The sequence below is a fragment of the Drosophila santomea genome, chromosome 2R, assembly GCF_016746245.2.
Source record: "Drosophila santomea strain STO CAGO 1482 chromosome 2R, Prin_Dsan_1.1, whole genome shotgun sequence".
NCBI classification, from domain to species: Eukaryota; Metazoa; Arthropoda; class Insecta; order Diptera; family Drosophilidae; genus Drosophila; species Drosophila santomea.
The window spans coordinates 11910568-11932274 of record NC_053017.2 but is presented as its reverse complement, the minus strand read 5'-3'; the positions used below and the strand labels follow the sequence as shown (position 1 = coordinate 11932274).

Below are 21707 nucleotides of genomic sequence, written 5' to 3'. Positions count from 1 at the left end.
TCTATCTATATCTATCTATCTATCTATCTATCTATCTATCTATCTATATATCTATCTATCTATATGTCTATCTATCTATCTATCTATCTATCTATCTATCTATCTATCTATCTATCTATCTATCTATCTATCTATCTATCTATATATCTATCTATGTATCTGTAGTCATAGCCCTCAAAGCCATAGTTTTTTTTATAGATACCTCTTAGATATCAATTATCCACTCAATGCGAGGCACAAAGTGTGCCACTCAATGAACGAGTTTTTCTTTACAAGACCTCCATTTCACTCACTGTTATGCAAATCACGTTCAGCTTTTAATTTAGTTTACTATTTAATAATACGCATAATTACATACAGAGTAATTGTGTTTCGTTTTTTGTTTTAGTTGGATTTAAATTTAGGCTTAAACGATACAAGAAAGTCTATTACAAGTATGCCATGTATGCATGTACATATATATAGTGGTATTTGTAATTGTATAATTTGTAATTGGTAATCGTAAAAGTAATCCATTGGATGCGTGCACTCTGAATCTGTATCTGTATCTGAATCTGAATCGGCTATCGGTTTCCAATTTGCGATTTTCTATTTTCGGTTTTGTTATGAGAGCTGAGCTTAGACTTAAGCTGCGATTTGGGTTTCATCTGGTCTAAGTTACAGTTCGCTATAGTCGGCGCTGCTCGTTCGCTATGCTATGGGTTGTGGTTGTATCGTATGGTTAGATCGAGAGATAGCAACGGAAGTATACTGTCTATACACAAAAACAACAACACTTACATGAGAATAGATCTACTTACATACAGTCCTAAACAATTAGGCGTAATTATTTGTAATTATGCTTAAATACGAACTAAGCGCGAGTCACGCGCAATTCGGCTGGCCAAAAATTATTGTGACGCCACGAGGATACTTTTCGATCCATCCTCGCTGGCGATCCAGTTTATACAGCTGTCGTATACGGCAAATGTTACGTTTTTAATTGTTAATTCTAGGTCTACAATTCATGCGGGAATAGTTTCATAGTTGGCTTAGGTTCTAGCTTCGAATAAATCGTTAGTGCTCGTGCTCTCTCGCAAGCTGCGTTTCTCGTATACATGGTTTACATTCATCATAGTCTTTTAAGTTTAGTGGAAATCGTGGAAATCATGAAACAAATAATGCAAACACATAAATTGTACAATGCCCTAAGCCTAGGCCTATAAGTTTTGGTTATCTTATAACGCTTCGCTGGCGCAGCCTCGCAATTTGAATTCCCAACGGTCGGCTTTTCACCCGTAATCCGAAAAGCTTTCGAAGCTTTTCAACAAATTTCAGTAGACCGAGTTCGAATTCGAATTGTAGTGTTCGTAGTTGTGTGGCGCCATCTGTAGGTAGGAGGGAATCGCGTTTAGTTCCGAAGCCCGCCGCCGCAGCGCTGCGATGCTGTGTAGTGTATCGTTGGCGCCATCTGACGGCGACTGCATGGACTGCGGTAGCTGCTGTTGTTGCTGTGTGGGTGTTGGTGGCGCCATCGGGTGGTGTTGGTGAGTTTGCTGTTGCTGATGTTGGTGAGTCTGTTGTTGTTGCTGTTGGTGCAGCGGCTGTTAAATAACAGAGATGGATTAACATTTAGTGTTGATTATTTACGCTTAATAGTTTTTTATAATTTTAAGGCTATTGAAGTGGATTTCAAATGCTGGCTGCACCGAACTCATTTTTTTTTTAGATATTTCTGGACTTAAATTATTTTTAAACAGAACTAGATATTTGTGGTATATCATTGTTGAAGTAATAAACTTGGACCCATTAAAAATTGAGCTTCTATAACACATCTAAAACTCATTTTGTGACACACACCCAGTTAGTTTTATTTCCGCCTGCACTTGATTTAAAAACTGTGCCATAAATTAGTTAAACTATTATTGTACTCATTTATCTGAAAACTGTGTCCATACATTCAGTGGGCACAACATTCCGGGGGCACTCACCATGGGCTCGCCGTTCAGCTCGTTCTGGCTGGAGTTCGGCTGCGCGGAAAGTGGCGGCGGGGTCACCGAGGAGCAGCTGTTCATGTTCGGCGGGGTGGTGGCGCTCGGCGAACCACTGGGCCCACAACTGACCCCGCCCACACTGTGCTGGTACATCATGGAGTCGCCTGCGGGGAGAATTACGAGACACATAATTAGTAAGCGGCCTGTGAAATTGCACAGATAAGAGCTAAGTCACTGGTTTATTCGAACTTAAAAACTTGACTTTTGGGTATGGAAAGGAAATATTATAAGCAACATTATATCAATGCAACAATTATATCAATGCAACATTCGATGTTGTTTTGCTTTATCAATGCTGTTTGCTGGAACTTGATTGATAAGACGTGTACATCTGGCTTATCTCTGGATATAAAGCAACTTTTTTGTTGTCATTACGTGATGTCACCCAGTAATTTGTGCCAGCCAGTCAGGGCACACAAAATATGTAAAATCCTCAACAAAAAAGTGTAACAATGAAAACTTTGCTGACGGTAGCAAGAGCCGAAAAATAAAAAATCGACATGAACATGTCTCCAAAATGTCAATTAGCACAACTATACGAAACCAAATAAGAAAATAACGAAATAACGAAGATGAAAAAATGACTTTGGGTATTCCTGAAAATTAAACGGCTGCCTGTTAATTGATCGAGCAAACAGGCTGTCCGGGGCATTATAAATGATACGATGTGCATATGTTTTTGGGGCTACCGAAAATCAAAAACCGAAACCAGAAAACTGAGGACCGAAAAAAGTGTGATGAGTTCAAAGAAATGTGAGACACAGCGGACTCGGCGTCGTGTTTGGTCAATTGTCGGGCAGAACTGAAACTGGAACTGAAACTGGAATTGGAATTGGATTTGGAACCCGATGGCATCGAAAGCAAAGCAAATAAATGCCTCCCGAGGCAAATATGCGACTAAACAAAGCGCCCCGATAAATAAAATCATGCCAGGCGCAAAAGTGTCAACGCTAGCCCATTGCCGTCAGCATGCAGATGGAAAATTTTCGGGCATGTGATCGTCATGGTAGGGGGGCTTCTTTTGGGGACTGACACCCAACCCGATGACACCTACCTAGAGCATTCAGACCGTAGTGCTGATAGCTGCCCGCTCCCAAGGCGGAACCCATGTTAATGCCCGAGTTTAGGCCGCTGTTCAGCGAGGACGACAGTGGCGACGACTGATTCAGCTGGCCAAAGCCTGAGCCCATTCGTTTTCCGCAGGAGCAGCAGTTAGTTGGCGAAATGGCAGCAGTTAGTAAGGGTTTGTTAGTTGGCAGCTCTCTTGCAGGGCCTCCGCCTGGAATCACTCACCTGCCGTCATCGGACTGACACCCACGCTCCAGCGATCGCCGCCAAACATTCCCGTGCCACAGAGACCATCGCCCATGGCGATATTGGTGATATTGGCCCCAAACGGCGGAAGTCCATGGGAGGGCAGCAGGGCACCCGGTGTGCGGAACACGTTGGTGGTCTTCTTGCGCTTCTTCCACTTGGCACGGCGGTTCTGGAACCAGACCTGTAAGAATAGCCGGGTAAGGAGCTATAGCAACTGTGAAATATAGGAGTAAACTATACTACTTCAACTACTTGATTGTTGGAATTCAAACTAATGTTTATATTTGGGCCAGAAACCAAGTGATTTAAAGTTAATAACATATTTAGCTTTAAGGGCAAGCCCAGCCCAACCCTCGGGGTTCTTGCGAAGTAGCTGCCTCCTACAAACATGGTCTTAATCGAGATCAATTACCGCCGTGACAGTCAAAACATGTCTCGACACAGCACACACACACACGCAGAAGCGGCAACCGGACCACATTTACATGTACATAAATTCGATATGTAAATTCCTCGGCCAATATGGGCAGTGGCCCACCCACCAGCCGGGCAATTTGGCATCTTTGACTACCGAGTGGCTGGCTGGACCTTCGATACGCTTTTGTCTTAGGGTCGTGGAGGTCGAGGCCCGTGTCGGATGTGCCCGCTTCAAATTGGCATTTCCATATGCATAAGAACGGCGGAGCCGAACAAGGTAGACACGTTGGGGTTTTGACATTTACAAGGCAGCACACAAGCACTCCTCACATCTCACATCTCACATCTCCTTTTGCACCACACCCTATCCATCCACACCCCCCACTTTGGATAGACAAGCCAAAAAGGGTTGCCTACATTTAGGGGCAGGCTGTATCCGCAGTATCCGCTGGCTCTCTGAGCTAACTCAGCTATCAGCTCTCAACTTTCAGGCATTGCTTTGCTTTCACAACTGGTAGCATTTTATTTTTCAGCCTTCTTGGAGTTGTGCTTAAAAAACATAAAAACAAAGTGCCTGCCGTTGAATGACTAGTGACATGGAAACGATTTTGCCAGGCCATCAGGCCTTCGCATCCACATCACTCGCAGTCGGGTTGACAACTTAACCGTTATGCACAACCAACCAACCAACCAACCAACCACCCACACAGGCACTTTCTGGCACACACACACACACAGGCACACACATACACATATGTACGTATATAGGTAGATGGCTATATAGTATTTATAAATCCCAGCATTTCGTGGCAAATCTTGAGCTGTCACCGACTGTCGGCGTCGACTGTTTCTGTCTGAGTGCGCCAGACTAATGGCAAAGGAATACGGCCAAAACAGCGGGCCAAAAGCGAGAAAGGAGCTGGCGGGGAGTAGTCGCTGCCTGGAAGAGCCAGAAAGAAAAATGGCAAGTTTCGAGCAAAGTAACTTTGCTTGTAAGGCCTTCTGATGGCCTGATGGTCCCCAGTGGGTTCGTCATATGTCGGACAACGACGCCGGAACCTGAACCTAAACCTAAACTGTTCGGGCAGAGAAAAATCAATCTGAATTGAAAAATAAGTGTGTTAATTTAAAATATTTGTACAGATAAAAAATAAACTCAGTTGTAGTCATTTAAAAATGGATACTTCACTAGTTCTTGTAAGTAAAAATTATATGCCATTACGCCCTATTCCTGAAGGGGTAGCTCCTAAATCGTCTTCACAATTAAAATACATATGAATTGACTATTATTATCTCTCTGTGTACGCACCCAACCCAACCGAACAGAACTGGAACTATCGCAGGTTGTTCAGGTCGGAATATCACTCGTTTTCTGGATGTTACACCAGGGACGCTAATGTGCCAGATTGTGCAAGGGATAATGGATGGAGAAAGGGTGGGATAATGGGGTGTAACATATATTTATGTAGGTATGTATGTATATACACAGATATACAATATATATTTATGCCTGGGGGTTGGGCTGTGTCGGCGACCTTGACTTGTTTATGTTTTTTACGTGCTTATGCGTCGCTCTATTCATTAACTTTTAATTCAATAATTTAAGACAATGTCTGACTGTCTGGCCTCCGTTCTCGCCATCTCTTTCTCTCTCTCGCTCCGTCGCCTTCCCCCATCCGTGTTGCCGTCTCCCTCTGGCTTATTGGGTTCGGTAAATTTAATTTAGCTTGCTGTTTTATTTTGCTAGCCACATTCGTGTAAGAGCATTTCCCTATTCGACCGCACAGACACACCCACACGCAAACACACACACACACACACACACACGCAAGGAATGCGAACGGAAGTAGCTGGAAGAAGAAGAGCGAGGCGGGAAGCAGCAAGAGGAAGAGAAAGCCAAAAGTCATTGCCTGCTTTTTTGTTCTAAGGCTGCGAGCCATTAAATTGGCATAACGTGCATGACGTGCACGGCACGTAAATAGGCGTTAAAATGTCGGTTAAACAAAACATTTATTTTTTATGTCTGCCCGAAAAGTGTTCGTATGTATTTGCATTATTTGGTGGTGTGTGTGTGTGCCAGGCAATCCCAGTTTGTATGTGTGTATTTCCCAATGATTTGTTTCTGTTTCCACCTTCAGTTGCACACGATTGGAAGCGTAACCCAAACCAAAACATAAAAAATAGCTCCTTATGTCGCGTTAAATTGTGTGTCTAACGGTAATTTTTTAAGCTTCACCCTTATGCATAAATTATCAGCCGTTGAGTGGCTGTCTTCCAGCTGAAATTCAAATCATACGCCTTTTTTACGGCCTTTTAGGGAGGCATTTTCTAAGGAGAAATGGCATGCATATTGGATATCTGCCAGTTTACTAAGAGACCTCCGACAGGCAATCAAAGCCATATTGGTTTATGATAATAAAAATTTAATGATTTATGTGACAATATCAGCAAATTATAGAAAATATTTAAAAGGTTTTTCATCAGCCTTCTTTAAATTGCTACTAATTTGAATTACAAAGCCAATTCTCAACAAGCTACTATCTACTTTGAGATTAACTTTTTCGATAAATAAAAACCAGCTAGTTTAGTCTGCAGACAGCATGGCCAGACTCACAAAAAACGAAAACCCAAACAAGTTGGTGGTCCAAATAAAAATTTCAGCCATATGTTCCATACGAAAGCATTTCCATGTTTGGACTTTTAATTTTCACTTCACAACTGACACAAACAAAAGCAGTCACAAAGGCAGAGAAGACACCACCAGCAAAAGGCAAAAGGCAGCGTGGCAAAAGGCAAACAAACAGGGAGGGCAACTGTTGCAAATAATAAATGAGTCAAGTTCATGAAAAGGCAATTTCTTGTGGCAGGCCGCAGATATTAGCACCCAGTAGCAAACGAAACGAAAAGCCAGGGAGCAGAGTAGAGTAGATTCAGAAATGCCCACGAGGGGCGAGCAAATGGAAGCAGAAGTCAGAAATTAAGTATCGGCCAAATTACACGGGTGGGGTGGGGTGGGGGAGGAGGGCGGAAGTGCGGCTGCAAATGGGATAACAAGTGATTTGCTTTGATTTTATGGGCTGGTGGATGGTGTCCTGCCCATCCGGGGTGGCAGAGTCAGGATCAGGATCAGGATCTGGATCTGGGTGTTATGATGGGGTGGGTGTTGCAGGAGCAGCGGCTTTTTATTATGAACCTGTCTGTTTATTGGGCCACTGTCATTCCGAAACCCTCAGCTTATGATTGCAGTTGCGTGCCATAATGGTATGTCATCTATGTGATCCCCTCGTTGCCGACTTGTTTACGATATCTGCTCTGCTTAGCTCGGTTCGTTATGCAACATTAATTGCACATTATGCCTAATGGCCGATTTAACAGCTGTAAGGATAATCAGAGCGAACTTACAATCGGATTTTTTCACGTTCGCCCGTGATTTGCATGTGTCACCGAGTGCTCACATCGATGTGGACATAGAAAAGCACTTTGCCGCACAGCACAAGCCGCACTTGAAAAGCCAATTTCAAAATTATCAGTCGGCTGAAGCGGGGAAAGCTGAAGCGGAAGCGTCGCAGTTGTGCGAGAGCTGCAGAGAAATGCAATCAAAATTCGATTAGCCCCAATGCAAATATTATTTGCGGGGATAGTTGCAAACCGATGGAGATCGAAGGACAGGTGGAGAGCATCTCTTAATAAACGCTTGATTGGCAAAAGCCAGAAAGTGCAATAATATTTTTCGGCTCGTTTGCGTTGACAATTTTTGCTGGCCAGCATTCTGGCATTCTGGCATACTGGCATCCTGGCTTTCTGGCTTTCTGCATCCTCACATCCTGGCATCCTGTAGATTGGTTATTGCCTCGCTCTCCGCTGTTGGATTTGTTGGGGGCATAATCAAAAATCAATTGGCCAGCATATTGCTTTTCCTTTAGCCCACTTCACTCTCCACTCCGCACACTCCACTCCCCCCTCTTGGGGGGCTGCCAAGCAACCGAAATATAAAATGGCCACTCAACAAAGTCCACACAAACTGTCCCCTGGCTGCCGGCCTTTGATGTCGCCCTTGTTTTTCTTGGCTTTGCGTTCGTTGTCTTCAGCTCGAGCATCTTTTTATTATCATTATTGGTCCTATCTGCGCTCTCACATCCTGCGAGTGCGACTACGGCTCTGAGTGGTTTATGGAAATCGCTTTTCGGCCAATATCTTTTCATTCCTGAGCGTATAAAAAATGTGTATAAATTCATAAAATGCCGTCTCGACTTTTGCTCCCCTTTGCCCTTCTGGGCTCACACACACACACAAATACCAGTCGATTTATTTTATGTTATCCTTTAAATCCTGCTTTACGAGTCAGCCCCAACAACACTTGCCGCTACCTACCCAGAAAGCCACCCAACCACCCAGCTCGGAATTCCCCTGGGATTGGAGCTCCAACCCGCCGAGACCGAGTCCACTATGGCCGTCTCTCTCCCACACTCCCACACTCCCGCAACCCACTCTAGCCGTCTTTCGGCGAAATGTGTCCTTTGACAGACTTTGGCATCAAAGCGATTCCTTGGCCTCTTTGGGGTTGCCGAGACCGAGTTCTGAACTTAGTGATTTATGAAATAGTTTTGCATATTCACTCTTTTTTTTTCCCCAATTTTTGGGACTTGTGTTTTTCATTTCGGCCATTCATTTTGTGGGTTGCCGTGGGCAACTGCAGCCTCCTTACGGCGCTCAGATTGGGATTCAGTTTCGGGGATTGGGCTAAGGGGTTTCGGGGTTCCGGAGTACGGGGGCATTGGGGGATGGTGTCCAATGCAACCCCCGAAAATGTTACGCTGCATTCGTGGAGCATGCGCAGCTCCAGGATGCTGTCCTCGGATTCGTTTTGTTACCAGCTTTACAAAGTTTTTCAGCCTTTTTTCGCTTCTTTTTGGTTTTTTTTTCTTTCTGGTTTTTTTGTTTTTGTGTTTGGGTCGTGGGGACTCTTGTCATTCTATCAATGGCGGCAGCATTTGGAGCAGCTTATCCCAGAAAGTACCCCCAATCTGCCGCCCATCCCGCAAAAGTCCGTCCGGCACTTTGGCACGCCATTTTCACACAAACATTTCAATGAAAAGTATCAACGAAATTGCTTTTGGAATTGCTTCATATGCCATAAACAGAATGCGTGCCAGATTTCCTTGATGCTCTTTATGTGCATTTTATGGAGAATGCGCCCCCCCCTTTCCCCATTTTCCGAGTTGGCTTTTAAAGCTCTTGCTGAATTTAGCCCGTCCACTTATTTGGTATGGCTACCACTTTTCCTTTTCCTCGACGGTTGCATATTTTCGTTTTTGGTATTTCAATTAAAGTTTAATTAAAATGTGCGATGCCATGGTTATACAGACGCGACCCAGTCGCCTTTGGACCAACTTCGAGTGCTCCGCTGAAAAATATTCGCCATTTTACAGTGTCCCCTTGTCTCCTTGTCTCCTTGACCCCGTGTATCCCCTCTGTCCCCTCCCCACCACTTTCAGTTTTTTAATAAAGATGCTCTCTTTTTATGAAAATATTTCGTCTAATTTCGGCGCAAAACTCGCATATTGGCCGGGCGTCACATGGATATAGCTGATATTCCCAGCATCCTGCTTTCTCCTGTTCTCCAGAATCTGGAGCAGTTGGGAGGTGGGCGGGGGAACGGCTATTAGAGGGGCATTAGGCGGCTCAGCAAATAAATTAGTTCTGTCTGAAGTCGAGGCAATAATTTATCACTGCTCACAGTGGGCAGGCCGATGAGTTCCTTCATTCTGGATGGGAATGGGAATGGTCACTCGCCCACTTCGCTTAGCACAATCGATATTGCCGCTTCCTGCTGAGTCAGAAATAGTTAAAGTTCCTTGAAGGAAACTTATAATGTCAGGAATATTAAGACGTACGTTTCTAAAAACATTGAATTGAAACACGACGTTGAAAATTAACGATAGTATGCATTCATTCCATCGTTGTTAAATAAACACACACAATTGTAATTCATTGAGAACAACAACAGGTCACTTTGATGTGTTTGTGTGAAAGTTGCTATGTGAATCATTGATTCACATCATTGAGATTGCATTTGTTGCCAGGCAAATGATTAGTTTTCTTAGTCTCTGCATTCCCCGCGAATTTGCCTGAGAACTGGCCAGGTTGCCGGGCAAATTAATCACGTGAGAAATTCATTTAGTGCACCGGCACACACCCACCAACACAGACACGTGCTGTGCCGCCGCTCGACCTTTCCCCTGCCCCACCCCACCCCCTGGTGTTGCAACAATTTAATAAACAAACCAATAAATGTAGCAGCCTTCAAGACAAAGGCGAAAGAACGGTGCTGTTGACAATGCCAGATCATGATAAGTCAATTTGGTGGGCCATCTTCTTGGCCACACCCCCGTGGCAAGCCCCACCCCCCGCAAAAAAGGCTGCCCCCCGCGGGGATGTCACGTGTGACAAGCAGATTGTCCTTTGCACAAATTGTGCGCAGTGTGAAAACACAAATTAACAATTGCCGGGTTGTCGGGTTGCCGCCCGCTGCTTTCGGCTATTCTAATTTGGCCCAAAACTGAGAAAATCCGATTAGGCAAGAGCGCGAGGAGGGGCAGCTGCTCCTTAACTGCGATCTTTATTTTTATTAAATTATATTCACCATAAATGCTGCTCCTTTGCAAGCCACACGTGTGAGTTTGCCGCTCAGCCACTACGCACTACGTGAGCCTCATAACTTATGCACCTGCTGAAGCCCGGGAAAAAATCCTTGTGCTTCCTTAACACACACATACACGCATTACTTGGACTTGATTTTCGGTGGCTAATATGGACAAGCGTTTTTCGGGCATTTATCTACCAAAGGAGGGCGGGGGAGGTCTGTCTTTATGCCGTCATTAACTGCAAATCCTTGTAGATTGATTTAGGGCCAGACGTGTGTGTGCATATCGAATGAAGGGCCGACCTCGGCGCTCGCATAGCCGTGAAAGTGTGAAATTTTCGATGCTCTAAATGTTTTATTTCGCCTTCGACTGCGAACTTAATTTATATGCTAATTTTATTAAACAGCAATCCCAAAACTAATCCAACGGCCTGACATCCACTAAGCCGCAACGACAACGCAAAATCAAGCATTAAAACAGCAGGACTGCAACAACAACGCAAAAAGAAAGCTATGTGAAAGCCGACGGCAGTTCCCTCTAACTGAACAACATCCAGACTCACCCCACATCCAGCACCCCGCATCCTGCTGATTTACCCCCTGGCAGGTGATTGCATTGTCCTTTCGGACAACCGGATCCCGGGCGCTGGCGAAGTGGTTGGAAAAAAGCATTAACGGGCAAACACTGATACGCAATTATTAAAACAATTTATCAAAGTAGGACACATCCGGCGGCTGGGCAGGATGTGGGCAGGATCATCATGAAGGTGTCGCCGCCGCTCAGTTGCTCACTCATGGCTAATTGTTTTAGCTGGAGCAGAAGCTGTCACTAGCTAGCAGTAGTTGTGGTCCAAAAGTCAAAGAGGCCAAAAGCCTCAAGTTTTTGGCATTCATTTACACCGCAGAGCAATTCCCGCCCATTTTCGGAGCACAAATCCCAGGCAATGAGCAAAAGCAAGCAGTGAAAGCGGAAGCGGAAGCTTAAACACAAATTTAATGAAGCAGTAAATTCGATTGTCGCATAAACAATGCCCGCCCGCATGCAAAAAGGACCTTCGCGGAGCTGGGATTCGGGATTTGGGGTATTCGGGGATTCGGTGGGGCAAACGGAAGAGAGACAAGGATAATGGCAGCCAGCTGCACAGGGGAGCTGTGCCAGCCACAAAAGGATAATGCCCATTGTGTGTATGTATGCATGTGCCAACGCTTCTCTGTGTGTGTGTGTGTGTGTGTCTGTGTGTTTGGCACAAACTTTCCAGGCAAAAGGCAAGAGCATCCTGTGTGTGTGTGTGGGTGTGGCTGAATGCCCGACTAAATGTGACTTTATGTGCTTTAATAAAGTATAATTTTGGGCGCTTAAATGGCGTTCGGCGGCGACTTTCAGCCCAGAGCCTCGTAAACTGTTGCAAGCTGGCAGAAGGATGCCCCACCCCCCTCCTGTCCCCCCTGCCATCCGAAATCCAAATGTCCGTTGCGGTTGTGTGCAACACAAGTGAAATGTCATGTCGCTGCAAAAACGAACTGAGCCCGATATTCCGACAGCTACGACCACTGACAACTGTCGAGCCGCAGGACAAACCACGCAAAGTTAGTTGGTACAGAGAAAGAAAAGAAGGCTATCTAGGTAGGAGCAATGTACGCAAAATGACTCACAACTGCTGACGAAAATTAAGTAACAGAAATTCCACAATAATAACTAAATGGTCCAGAGAAACAGTCTTATTATGGCTTTAGTTTATAGTTAGACAGGTTTTCTTCATGTGAAAATCTAAGCTAATTGAAAAGTGAGCATTAATAGTGACTGCAATCACTAAAACAAGCCGTTTTATGTGTGGCAGGATATGAAGGAATGTCCTTACGTATGCAAAGCTGCATTTAGTTAAATAAAATCATTGATAGAGATTGAACTGCCTATTGAACATAGTGTCTCTTTTGGGAAGATAGAACCCCTTTTCCCGCCACTATTCCTATCAAGAACGAGATTTCTCTGGAGGATTAACTCACCTGGACGCGGGACTCGGTGAGGCCGATCCGCATGGCGATCTCCTCGCGCATGAAGATGTCCGGATAGTGGGTCTTCGAGAAGCAGCGCTCCAGCTCGTTCAGCTGGGCGGGCGTGAAGCGGGTGCGGTGGCGCTTCTGCTTGTTTTTGTCCAGGTGCTGGAAGACAGACACGGCGAAGGTGAAAGGATAATGAGTGGATTGTCCTCGATGGTGGGGTCTTGACAACAGTGACAGTGAACTACCATACTAGAAATGCAAGCTACGCACTACGTTAGGGTATACGGATTACGGTTTACGGATTACGGTCTACAGAAATTACAATTAGACTAGGTAGTAGTAGTAGTAGGTTAGGAGTTCTACGGTTGTAAAGTATGAAAATCAAAGTACACTTACTTTTGGTTTATAGTTTACGTATATGATTCATAAGATACGAATATGATTCATGGCACATTTAATTAGGTTCATTACACAATTCAGAACACACACATTCACGTTTTTGGAAACAGATTTTCATTGGCATTTTCGTTTCAGATTTCGAATTTCAGATCGGATCGAATCGAATTGGTTTGTATTTGATTTTGGATTTTGTAGCATAGCAGAGTAGAATTTGAAGGAAAAAATAAACATCGAAAAGAACATGGATTATTAAAAAAGTTTCGTATCAACTATGACGCTATGACGCATCCTCTCTCCTGCCACAAGGACACTCTTCCTCTCCCTCTCTCTCTCTCTCTTTCCCGCTCTCTTTCTATATAGCGCTGGCCTGCTCACCTGATCCTGTTGCTGCATGCTGTTGTTGTTGTTGCTGTTGCCGTTGTTGTTGTTGCCGTTGCCACTGCTTCCGTTTCCGTTGCCGCCGTTCAGCGCATTGGAATTGTCGCACAGTCCGCCGGAAATGTGCAGGCGTGCCACGCCCCCGCCCACTGGCACTCCGCCGGAGGAACCACCGCCTCCCGCTCCGCCGCCAAGATCGGCCAAGTTGGGGCCCACAGGCAGTTGGCCAAAACTATTGACGCCCGCGTGCAGTGCTGTCAACGCGGCCTTGGGCAGATCACAATCCTTGGGGCCTGAAATGGAAAAATGCTGTTTATAATACTAAATTAGCTAAAACACAGTTACTTCCTAAAGGGCTTTGGTAGAGAACAACAAAAAAAACTGTTAGGAGAGCTTTGCTTCTTATTGTCAAGAAGCAGATTTTGGTTTATTCCATATAGATTTATATGTTTAAACTCAAAAAGCCATGACCGGCGGCTTTTACGCTCACTTATAAGATTCTCGTAGTAAATCATAAAAACTTCTTCTGCGATTCTAAAGTCCCATTCTATAAAGTCCCATTCTATAAGTCCCATTTATTTAGCACAATTAAATGAAATGCATCAATAATCCATTGAACATCGTATCACTTTAGATCTCAATTTCAGCTGGCTTGGAAAAATATCTCAAAAGCCCTAATAAGACTTAGTGAAGCTCGATCGATTTATATTTTTTTACTGAATAATGCTGTTCTTCGTATCGCTTTGGTTCCTGAATCTGATTTTGAGCCACGTGCACTGGCTGGCTTGGAACATATTGAAATTGATACTGCTGCAATTGGCCATGTTTCCACCGATTCTTGCCTGTACGTACATTTGGTGTCAACACACTCGACGAACTCGCAGCTATGCGCTATTAAACGGATACAACTTGCGGCGCAAAAGAGTGAGAGTGGTTGAAAATCGCTTGATGCCCAATGTAATGTAATGTCCAATGTAAGTAGCTTCTGATTGGCTTAATTATTTGAAATACGTATAAATGCACAATAATTCACAGATAGAAGGTCAGCACTCAAGCTTTAATGCCACCGAAAACACACACACGCACACGAAGTTGGCAAATGTTTTGTTGAATTTTGTTGTTGATTATCAAAAATGTTTCACAACTGAACTCTGCATTCACATGTGTGCCGCTCAAATGGAAAACGTTTGTTTTTCTCTAGTAATTAATTTCGATTGGCGACCGACCGCCGAGCTAACGAACTAGAGGATTGCTCGAAACGAACTGCGGCGATCGGATAAATTGAATTTTTCAACAACCTGTCATTCAGAAGGCGAAAGATGCCAAAAACAGTAACGAACGTGAGAGAGCGGACCGGAGCAGAAGAAACCGAGGTGCGAGATATACATAGATATGGCCAGAAGTTGAGATACACATACAGGCGCAGTTCCAGATACATATACAGATAGAGGTGCAGATACAGATACAGATACAGATACAAAAAGCGAGAGAGAGAGCCGCCAAGTGCTAACCCCTTTTCTACCTTCAGGCCTCACTTGACTACGTAACGTATTTTTATTTTGTTGCCATATTATTTGTACGTGTATATCGCTGGATGGCACTGGATTGCTGGATTGGTAGTGAGTGAAAAGGGTTCGGGGTTCGGGGTCCGGGGTTAGGGATTCACGGGAGAGTCATCTTCATCGTACGCCTGGAATTTTTAACATGTACGTGCGAGAGAGACTCCGGCCCAACTCTTTCCGCCCGATTCCCTTTGTGGCCCGGACTCAACTGTTGCTGCAAGTCAAACATTTACTCATCGCCGGTTGATGCGAACTCTCGTCCCCGAGTTGTAACCTTTGGGGGACGATGCTGTCATGATGGCCATTCGGTTGGATTGGGCTCAAAGTGAAGGTGTAGGCGGCAGTAAGGCAACTGGCCAGTTTCCGCTGAAAGCGAGTCCGACATGCAAATCACAACTAAGCGGAAAAAAAAGGAAACTTCCTCCTCCACTGCTTCCCAATCCTTTTTTTCCCAGTTGCAATCCATTTCGATTTCTCAAGCGGACAAACGCAGCACTCTCGATTGCCGACTTTGATGTTGGCGGTGGCGGGAATGGCGGCTCTCAATGATTTTTATTGTTTTCGAGCTGGACTTGTTAAAATTTCGGCATACATCACAGACGCACGTACGTCAGCAATGCGGAGCGATACAAGATATTCGACGAAAGCGATGCCAACTCAGTATCACTGACCAGTGCCAGTCAGCAGCAGGTGAACGAGTTCAGAGCGTCGAGAGACGCCACATAAAACCATAAATATAAATATCAACAAATAAAAGATATGGAGTTCCTACAAGCGACATTCCCTGAAGCAGGCCTTTTGTAGTTGTTGCGTTTTAAAACGCTGCCCGGAAAGTGCTAATTTTTACACATACACCCAGTGCGGCTACTGTTCATTAGCGATTTTCAGCTGGTGACGTCCCCAATCGGGACCAAACCCCTCCGCCTCTCGACGAAACTGCCAGCCACCCAAAAGATATAAGATACTGCAATTGTGGCAAACTGTAGCGGAGAGATACGAAAGTATCTGAAGCTGCCAGCTCACTGACATATATTTTTAGGGCATTACGCAGCACGCATCGAATGGCGTTTAAGCCTCAAAACTCTCTGCTCGTGATTAGTAAATTTAAGGCGCGGTGTTAGGTGCGATATCTCCATCGAGTTGGATGCTCAATCCCTCAGCTGGAAATTCACGCTCGATGGCAACATCTCAAACATGTATCCGCTGCGAGCAGATAGCAGATAGATAGATACTCGTATGCATATCCACAGATACATCGCCGTTTTGTTCGTTGCTTCGCTGGTCCGTTGCTCCAAAGAAGTGCGACTTTTAACATCCAACTGTTCCCGCTTCCTTCTGTTTTCTCAAATCGAATTTCAAATATTGTACCTACATACGATACATTTATGGGTGTATGAGTGTATGTGTGTGTGTGTGCAGAGGGGCAGTGTGTTTGGGCCACGTTTGGGAGCCATAAAATAGCGCCACTTCTCGAAATCGCACTTGGCTGGTGGAAACGCGGTCCGGCTTGGCTAGTTAGTTAGTTGGTCTAACTTTGATTTTTTCACCTCGCCTTTTACAGTTGTAACACATAAATATTAAAAAGAAGCAGCCCTAACTGTTCATTGTGTATGCAGATCAAGATGACGCAGTAGTCCCATTCAGGGCTAAAGTTTCTCGATTCTGGAGTCAACTTTTTGTGGCAGCTCTATGGGTTAACCTGTTAACATTCTCGCTATTAAAAAAGTTAACACAAGTAGTATACCGCAGTCACACTTTTTATATAAGATATAAGACGTAAGTTTAACTAAACAATTAAATGAACTCAATACAATATCTTTGTATTCATATAATCAAAAACCAAATCAATTAAGCTACTTATCACAAAGTTTCAATTCAATGAGCAGTATAGAAACCCCTTACCCTCTTTGTTTATACTTTCAAAAATCTAAATACTGTGATTACAATTTAATTCACGCCCCAACCCATTATCAATTTTCCCATTGAACATAAGAAAGCGGACAAACATTTTGCAAAAACTGTGTGTAAACCGCAAAATGGACATAAAAACCTGTGCATGTTCCCAAATCATTAGGACGCGTGCTAATAGGGCATAATTTTGTTATCTATCATCGTAATTTAGTTTGGTCCTCCAGCAAATTTGCTGCCTGGCCCAAAATTGCGATAGCGTTAATACGAAACTGTAAACATTGCAGCGGCAACATGCACGCAGATTCAGATACAGATACAGATACAGATACAGATGCAGATACAGATACAGATGCAGATGCGGATACAAACACTCTGGACCCAGATACATTTACATGTGGCCTGATATGCGAACATTTTAGTTGGTCCGGCGAGAAAGAGGAGCGAAACGAAATGAAAACCGCACAAAGCGATTAATTAATTAAAATTGGCAAACATGAATTTATCGCGCAAGCAATTTGCACAATTTGCGCAAATCAGTTTGCCTGTTTTTGGGAGCGAACGACGCGATTTCTCCCGCAAAATATATGGACCTCTGGCCGGAATGACCGGAATGGCCAGAAACGCAGCCGAATGGCCAGAAACGTATGTACTTTCATGGCAGAGCACTTGCATCCAGATTCGCCGTCAGTTGCATGTGCATTCTGCAATGTGCATAATTATTGAAATTTGGAAATTGTGCGGTTTTTAGCAGGACATAGGCTTTGGGCTCCAGTTGGCAAACTACGATGCAGATCGCTCGGATTGGATTGGTTTGGATTGGATGGGATGGGATGGGATGGGATGGGTTGGGATCCAATCGTAGATTGGAATGGCATGGCATGGAATCTGGGCTGCTCCAACAACTAACCGCAACTGGGAACAGAATCCGCAGCAACCGCAAAACATTTCAATGCAAAGCGGATATGGGAGTTGGGCTGCTGGAGTGGGTGGGCACTGGGGGTTTTTAGCCATGTTCAGCGGGATTAAGCACACATATTTCACTAGCCTAGGCCACCGCAAAAATGCCGAACGCACAAAGCGAAGCACACGCAGATATTTCGAGGTTGCAACGGGGGGTCTGAAGGGGGTCTGTGCAAATTACAAATGCAATCATGAAATTAATTTAATTAATGCGAGGCTCACGAAAAAAGCGCCCAAACGAACGCCATTCGAGCTTCTTTCGCTTCGCATGCAAATGAAGCATTAGTAGGGGAGACGACAATACGGGGAAAGTTCTGCCATTTCTTTGCATGCAAATTGCTCTTAATTGTGAGAGGGCTCCCCTCTCTTACAATCCACTTTGCCCCTCTCTACCACCACGCAACCAGTATGCAAATGTTTTTTGGCCTCTTCTGTTGTGCGAAACTCGGTAGAAAGGCTCACGAAATTTATTATGGCAGACTCCAGCACTGCGGGCAGGATTTGGCCAAAGGATTCCGCACTGCGATTCATTGAAATTTATAGTTTTCCATGGGCAAACGGAGCAGGCAGAAGTTGAATCCTGCGAAAACTTTAAAGCCCAACTTTGACAGTCGCAATCCATAACAGATAGCACAGATGGCAGCCAGTGAGATCAGTTTCAGGCGTGTAAACTCCTCGCTAGCCTTTAATTAAACACCCATCTTCAATGGCAACTATGGACATTACGCATACGCCGCGTGGCCCAAGTGGCGTGGACAATTGGCGCGTGAAAAATGGCAATAAATTAATAAAAGTAATTAATGGCTACGTTTCGAAGGACGCAAGGATGCTGGCAATAAAAATTGAATAAAAACGCGAGCCATAACTCATCCATGGCTGCAGTTGCAGCTGCAGCAGTTGCAGTTGCAGTTGCAATTGCACTTGCAAACTGTATTTTCTGGTAGTGTTGGACGGCTAACAACAAATTGATTGCCAAAATTGAAAGTGCTTGAATCGTTGATCAACAGTGTGGTAAAAATAATTTATTCATCTGCACACACGTACATACGTATGTATGCATTCAGATTTATTAATATATTAATATGAGGACACAAGTACAGTTTGATAATTATGTGCGTGCGCCAAGTGAATGAATGAGTGTGTGAATGTAATTCACAATTTGCGGCATATTTAAAAGAGCAATTATATCAATTAACACAAACACACCCACACCCAATTGGGAATCGGAATGGGCATGGGCATGGGAATCCGGAGAAGGTTTGCCGAGTTAGTTAAATACACAACTTAATTATTGCTAAATGCACGCGACACCTGGCGCCATCTGGTTAGACGTCTCAATTATAGGCCATTTAGCAGACATTGGAGATGAGATGAGATGAGATGGGATGGCAATCGCAAGATCGGAAGTACGAGTAACTACCCCCCACACCCGCGATCTTTGGGGCTTGTGGGTGTGCTCAAGAAATTAGTTTAATTATGGCCAGCCGGATCGGATGCGATGGATTAATACACACATTATTATACATTAGCGCAATTCACTTGCCGATCTTAATTGCAACATTATACGCAGCCCCCCTCGTAGCCCCCCCTCCCCCCTTTCGAAAGGGTTTGGGGAAAATACTTACCCAGCACATTGGCCCCAAGATTGTTCAGCATGTTTGCCGAGAAGTTGCGGATCGACAGAGTCGACAGTTTGTCGCTGTTTCTGATTGCTGCTCCAAAAGTTAAGATTCGGGATCCAATTTGATTGAATCGGGAATCGATATCGTACTGATGGCGGAATCCCAATGGGACTTCCTGCTCGTATACTCGTCTATCACAGAACGTTGGAGTTCAAGTTCACCTGCGGTGCAAATTACATCTCAATTGTTCGGTGGAAATGGGTGTGGCTGCAAGTAAACAGATTGGTTATTTTGGATGGCTGCTTTCTGCTCAAGTCGTATGTAAATATATGTTGATTTTTGCCTTCTGGAAGTACTTGTTAATTTTCAGTACTATAACTTGTTTATGTTTATGTTTATAGTATACATTGTATAAAACAGCTTTCAACATTTTGCAATTACACTACAATGTAACAGTATTTCTCGTATCATAACTGAGTGTTTGATTTTTGTCTGTTTTTTCTTCTTTTGAATAATGTGCCAAAGCTAACATTTTCATGATAAAACGTTTAAGAATGCTAATTGCCTGTGTGCTGTAAATATTTAGCCATCTCATGAACTTTGACCCCTTGTCAAATGTCCAGCTATTTGGGTAATTTGAGTATTGTGCGTTTTACCAGAAAACTAAATCCGTTTCACTTTCCTTAACCGCAGAAACTTCTGCCAAAGTTCGATTGTGTGGGTATTTGCATTGAGTTTTATTGCTCATTTGGCCAAGGACTCACCTGGCTCCTCCTACTCCTCGTCCTTTTTCCGCCTCCTTGTTTGCTGTGTGTATGCCACAGGGTTATGGGCTGGGGTCAGAGTTCAGGCCAGCAGACGATCAAATTGCCATAGTAAAATTAATTAAATGCCTTGACCATAAAAAAGCCAAAGAAATTAAATCCAAGTCACTTGGCCGGAAGTTGAAAAGTTTCCTTAGCTCTCACTCACACACACACACACACACAAACACACGCATAGGGACACGCAGACATGCACAGCTTGGGGACACGCAAAGAAACGGAAGTCGAAATCGTTTATTGATGAACTGTTTGACCAACTGACAGCCGGACAATGTCCGCCGTAGGACACGGCCTGCTTCCACCACCGGGTGTGGTCGCTCGTCCTTGTTTCTACTGTTTAATTGATAGCTTTTCGCACTTCGGGCACATTTTCACTTAGTTATGCCATGGCATTTCCCTTTGAAATTAGATCAATTCGGTTAATGGTGTCTCTCTGCTGGCGACGGCTTTCTAGGCACTGACAATCGGAAACGGATCGAATGGGATCGCAGTATCGTATCGCATCGGAGCTGTACGCCGTATACGTAGCGCTGCTCGCTTGCATTTGAGGGCAGTGCGAAAAAATCAAAGCGAATTGACTACACAGGCCCCTGATAACTTCGACAACAACGACTGCGCACTGGCGCCGCATTCAATCGCCACCCCCTCGCACAATTGACGGTTAAGTCGAGCGTTATCTCTGCCAGTGGGCTGCTTATCTCCCGCATTGATTTGCAAAAATCACAAAGAGAACAGAGAACACGGCGCATACAAGCGCCCCGGGGCGGGCGTGAAAAAGAGACAGCTACCTGAGCCCACAGCCATCTTGCTTTCCAGCCCAGCGTGCTGACTCGCTCGCTCTCGCTCTGACTGGTGGTTGCTAGAGCAGGCCAGCTACACTCGCTGTGCGTAGGCCAGGCCACGCCCACAATGCAGGCCAGCGAATGAGGGAACTCTGGGGGGGTTCTGTGTGGCCCAGAACGATAGCACTTTTTGGCGCCCTCTGCGATAACAGGTCCTGCCGCCTATCGATAGACGGACGAGTCATCGATGCCGCAACAACAGGCTCGATTCGATTCCCCTCGAAAAAGGACTTCAACTATACTCCACAGCTGGTCGCGTTGGCAACCGGCGCTTGGGCCACAGTTATTGCCGAAAGTCCACTCCCCCAAAAATGCGCCTTGAATTCTTATCAAGCGCTGTTGATGCCACGTGTCAGCCTTCAGCCTTCAGCCTCACCTGTTGTCGTTTATTAGTTTCTGTTTCTGTTTCCATTATTTTTTGTTTCCCCAATTTGCTCGTCTTTTGCCTCCGACATTCGGCGGAATTTTATAATATTTTGCATGCTGCACAAACGTTGAATTAGCCAGACAATGGAATGCCGGTCGAAATAGGAGTTTGTCATGGCAACCGCAATTCAAAGGATTCCACCCCACTACACCCTGCACCCCACACCCTGCACCCAGTTCAAAGTCCTCCCAACGCCCCCCAATGTCTGCTTATTATGCTGGCCTCCTTCTTCCAACCAATACATATTATACGGCTAAATCGGGGGCGTTAATTAAAAAGTGTAGGTACCAATTAAAAAGCACAAGACGCAGCATTTGCAGTTCGTTTTTCACTGAGCATAATGCAATCTTCACACTTATGCGGTGCAAAGT

At 44.7% G+C, this 21707-nt stretch overlaps 1 protein-coding gene and 1 long non-coding RNA gene across 6 annotated transcripts; one reads left to right on the top strand and one right to left on the bottom strand.

The window, feature by feature from the left end:
• Positions 1–352: 352 nt before the first annotated feature.
• Positions 353–20590, bottom strand: LOC120446354 (homeobox protein orthopedia). Of its 5 annotated transcripts, none has more exons than XM_039627283.1 (8): positions 20008–20590; positions 19247–19510; positions 13186–13481; positions 12415–12570; positions 3327–3531; positions 3088–3213; positions 1971–2137; positions 353–1583 (listed from the first exon to the last, which is right to left on the bottom strand). In XM_039627283.1, exons 2-8 carry the CDS (start codon positions 19275–19277, stop codon positions 1314–1316), a joined length of 1251 nt encoding a protein of 416 aa, XP_039483217.1. In that variant the 5' UTR covers positions 19278–19510; positions 20008–20590; the 3' UTR covers positions 353–1313. The 5 variants fall into 5 exon arrangements, with proteins under 5 accessions (XP_039483217.1, XP_039483218.1, XP_039483220.1 ...); XM_039627284.1 differs by having other exon boundaries at positions 12415–12549; XM_039627286.2 differs by lacking the exon at positions 3088–3213 and having other exon boundaries at positions 12415–12549.
• LOC120446355 lies at positions 13824–15038 on the top strand. The gene is made up of 3 exons (XR_005615843.2): positions 13824–14162; positions 14224–14638; positions 14717–15038. It is a non-coding gene; the product is annotated as an uncharacterized LOC120446355 (long non-coding RNA).
• Positions 20591–21707: the final 1117 nt, after the last annotated feature.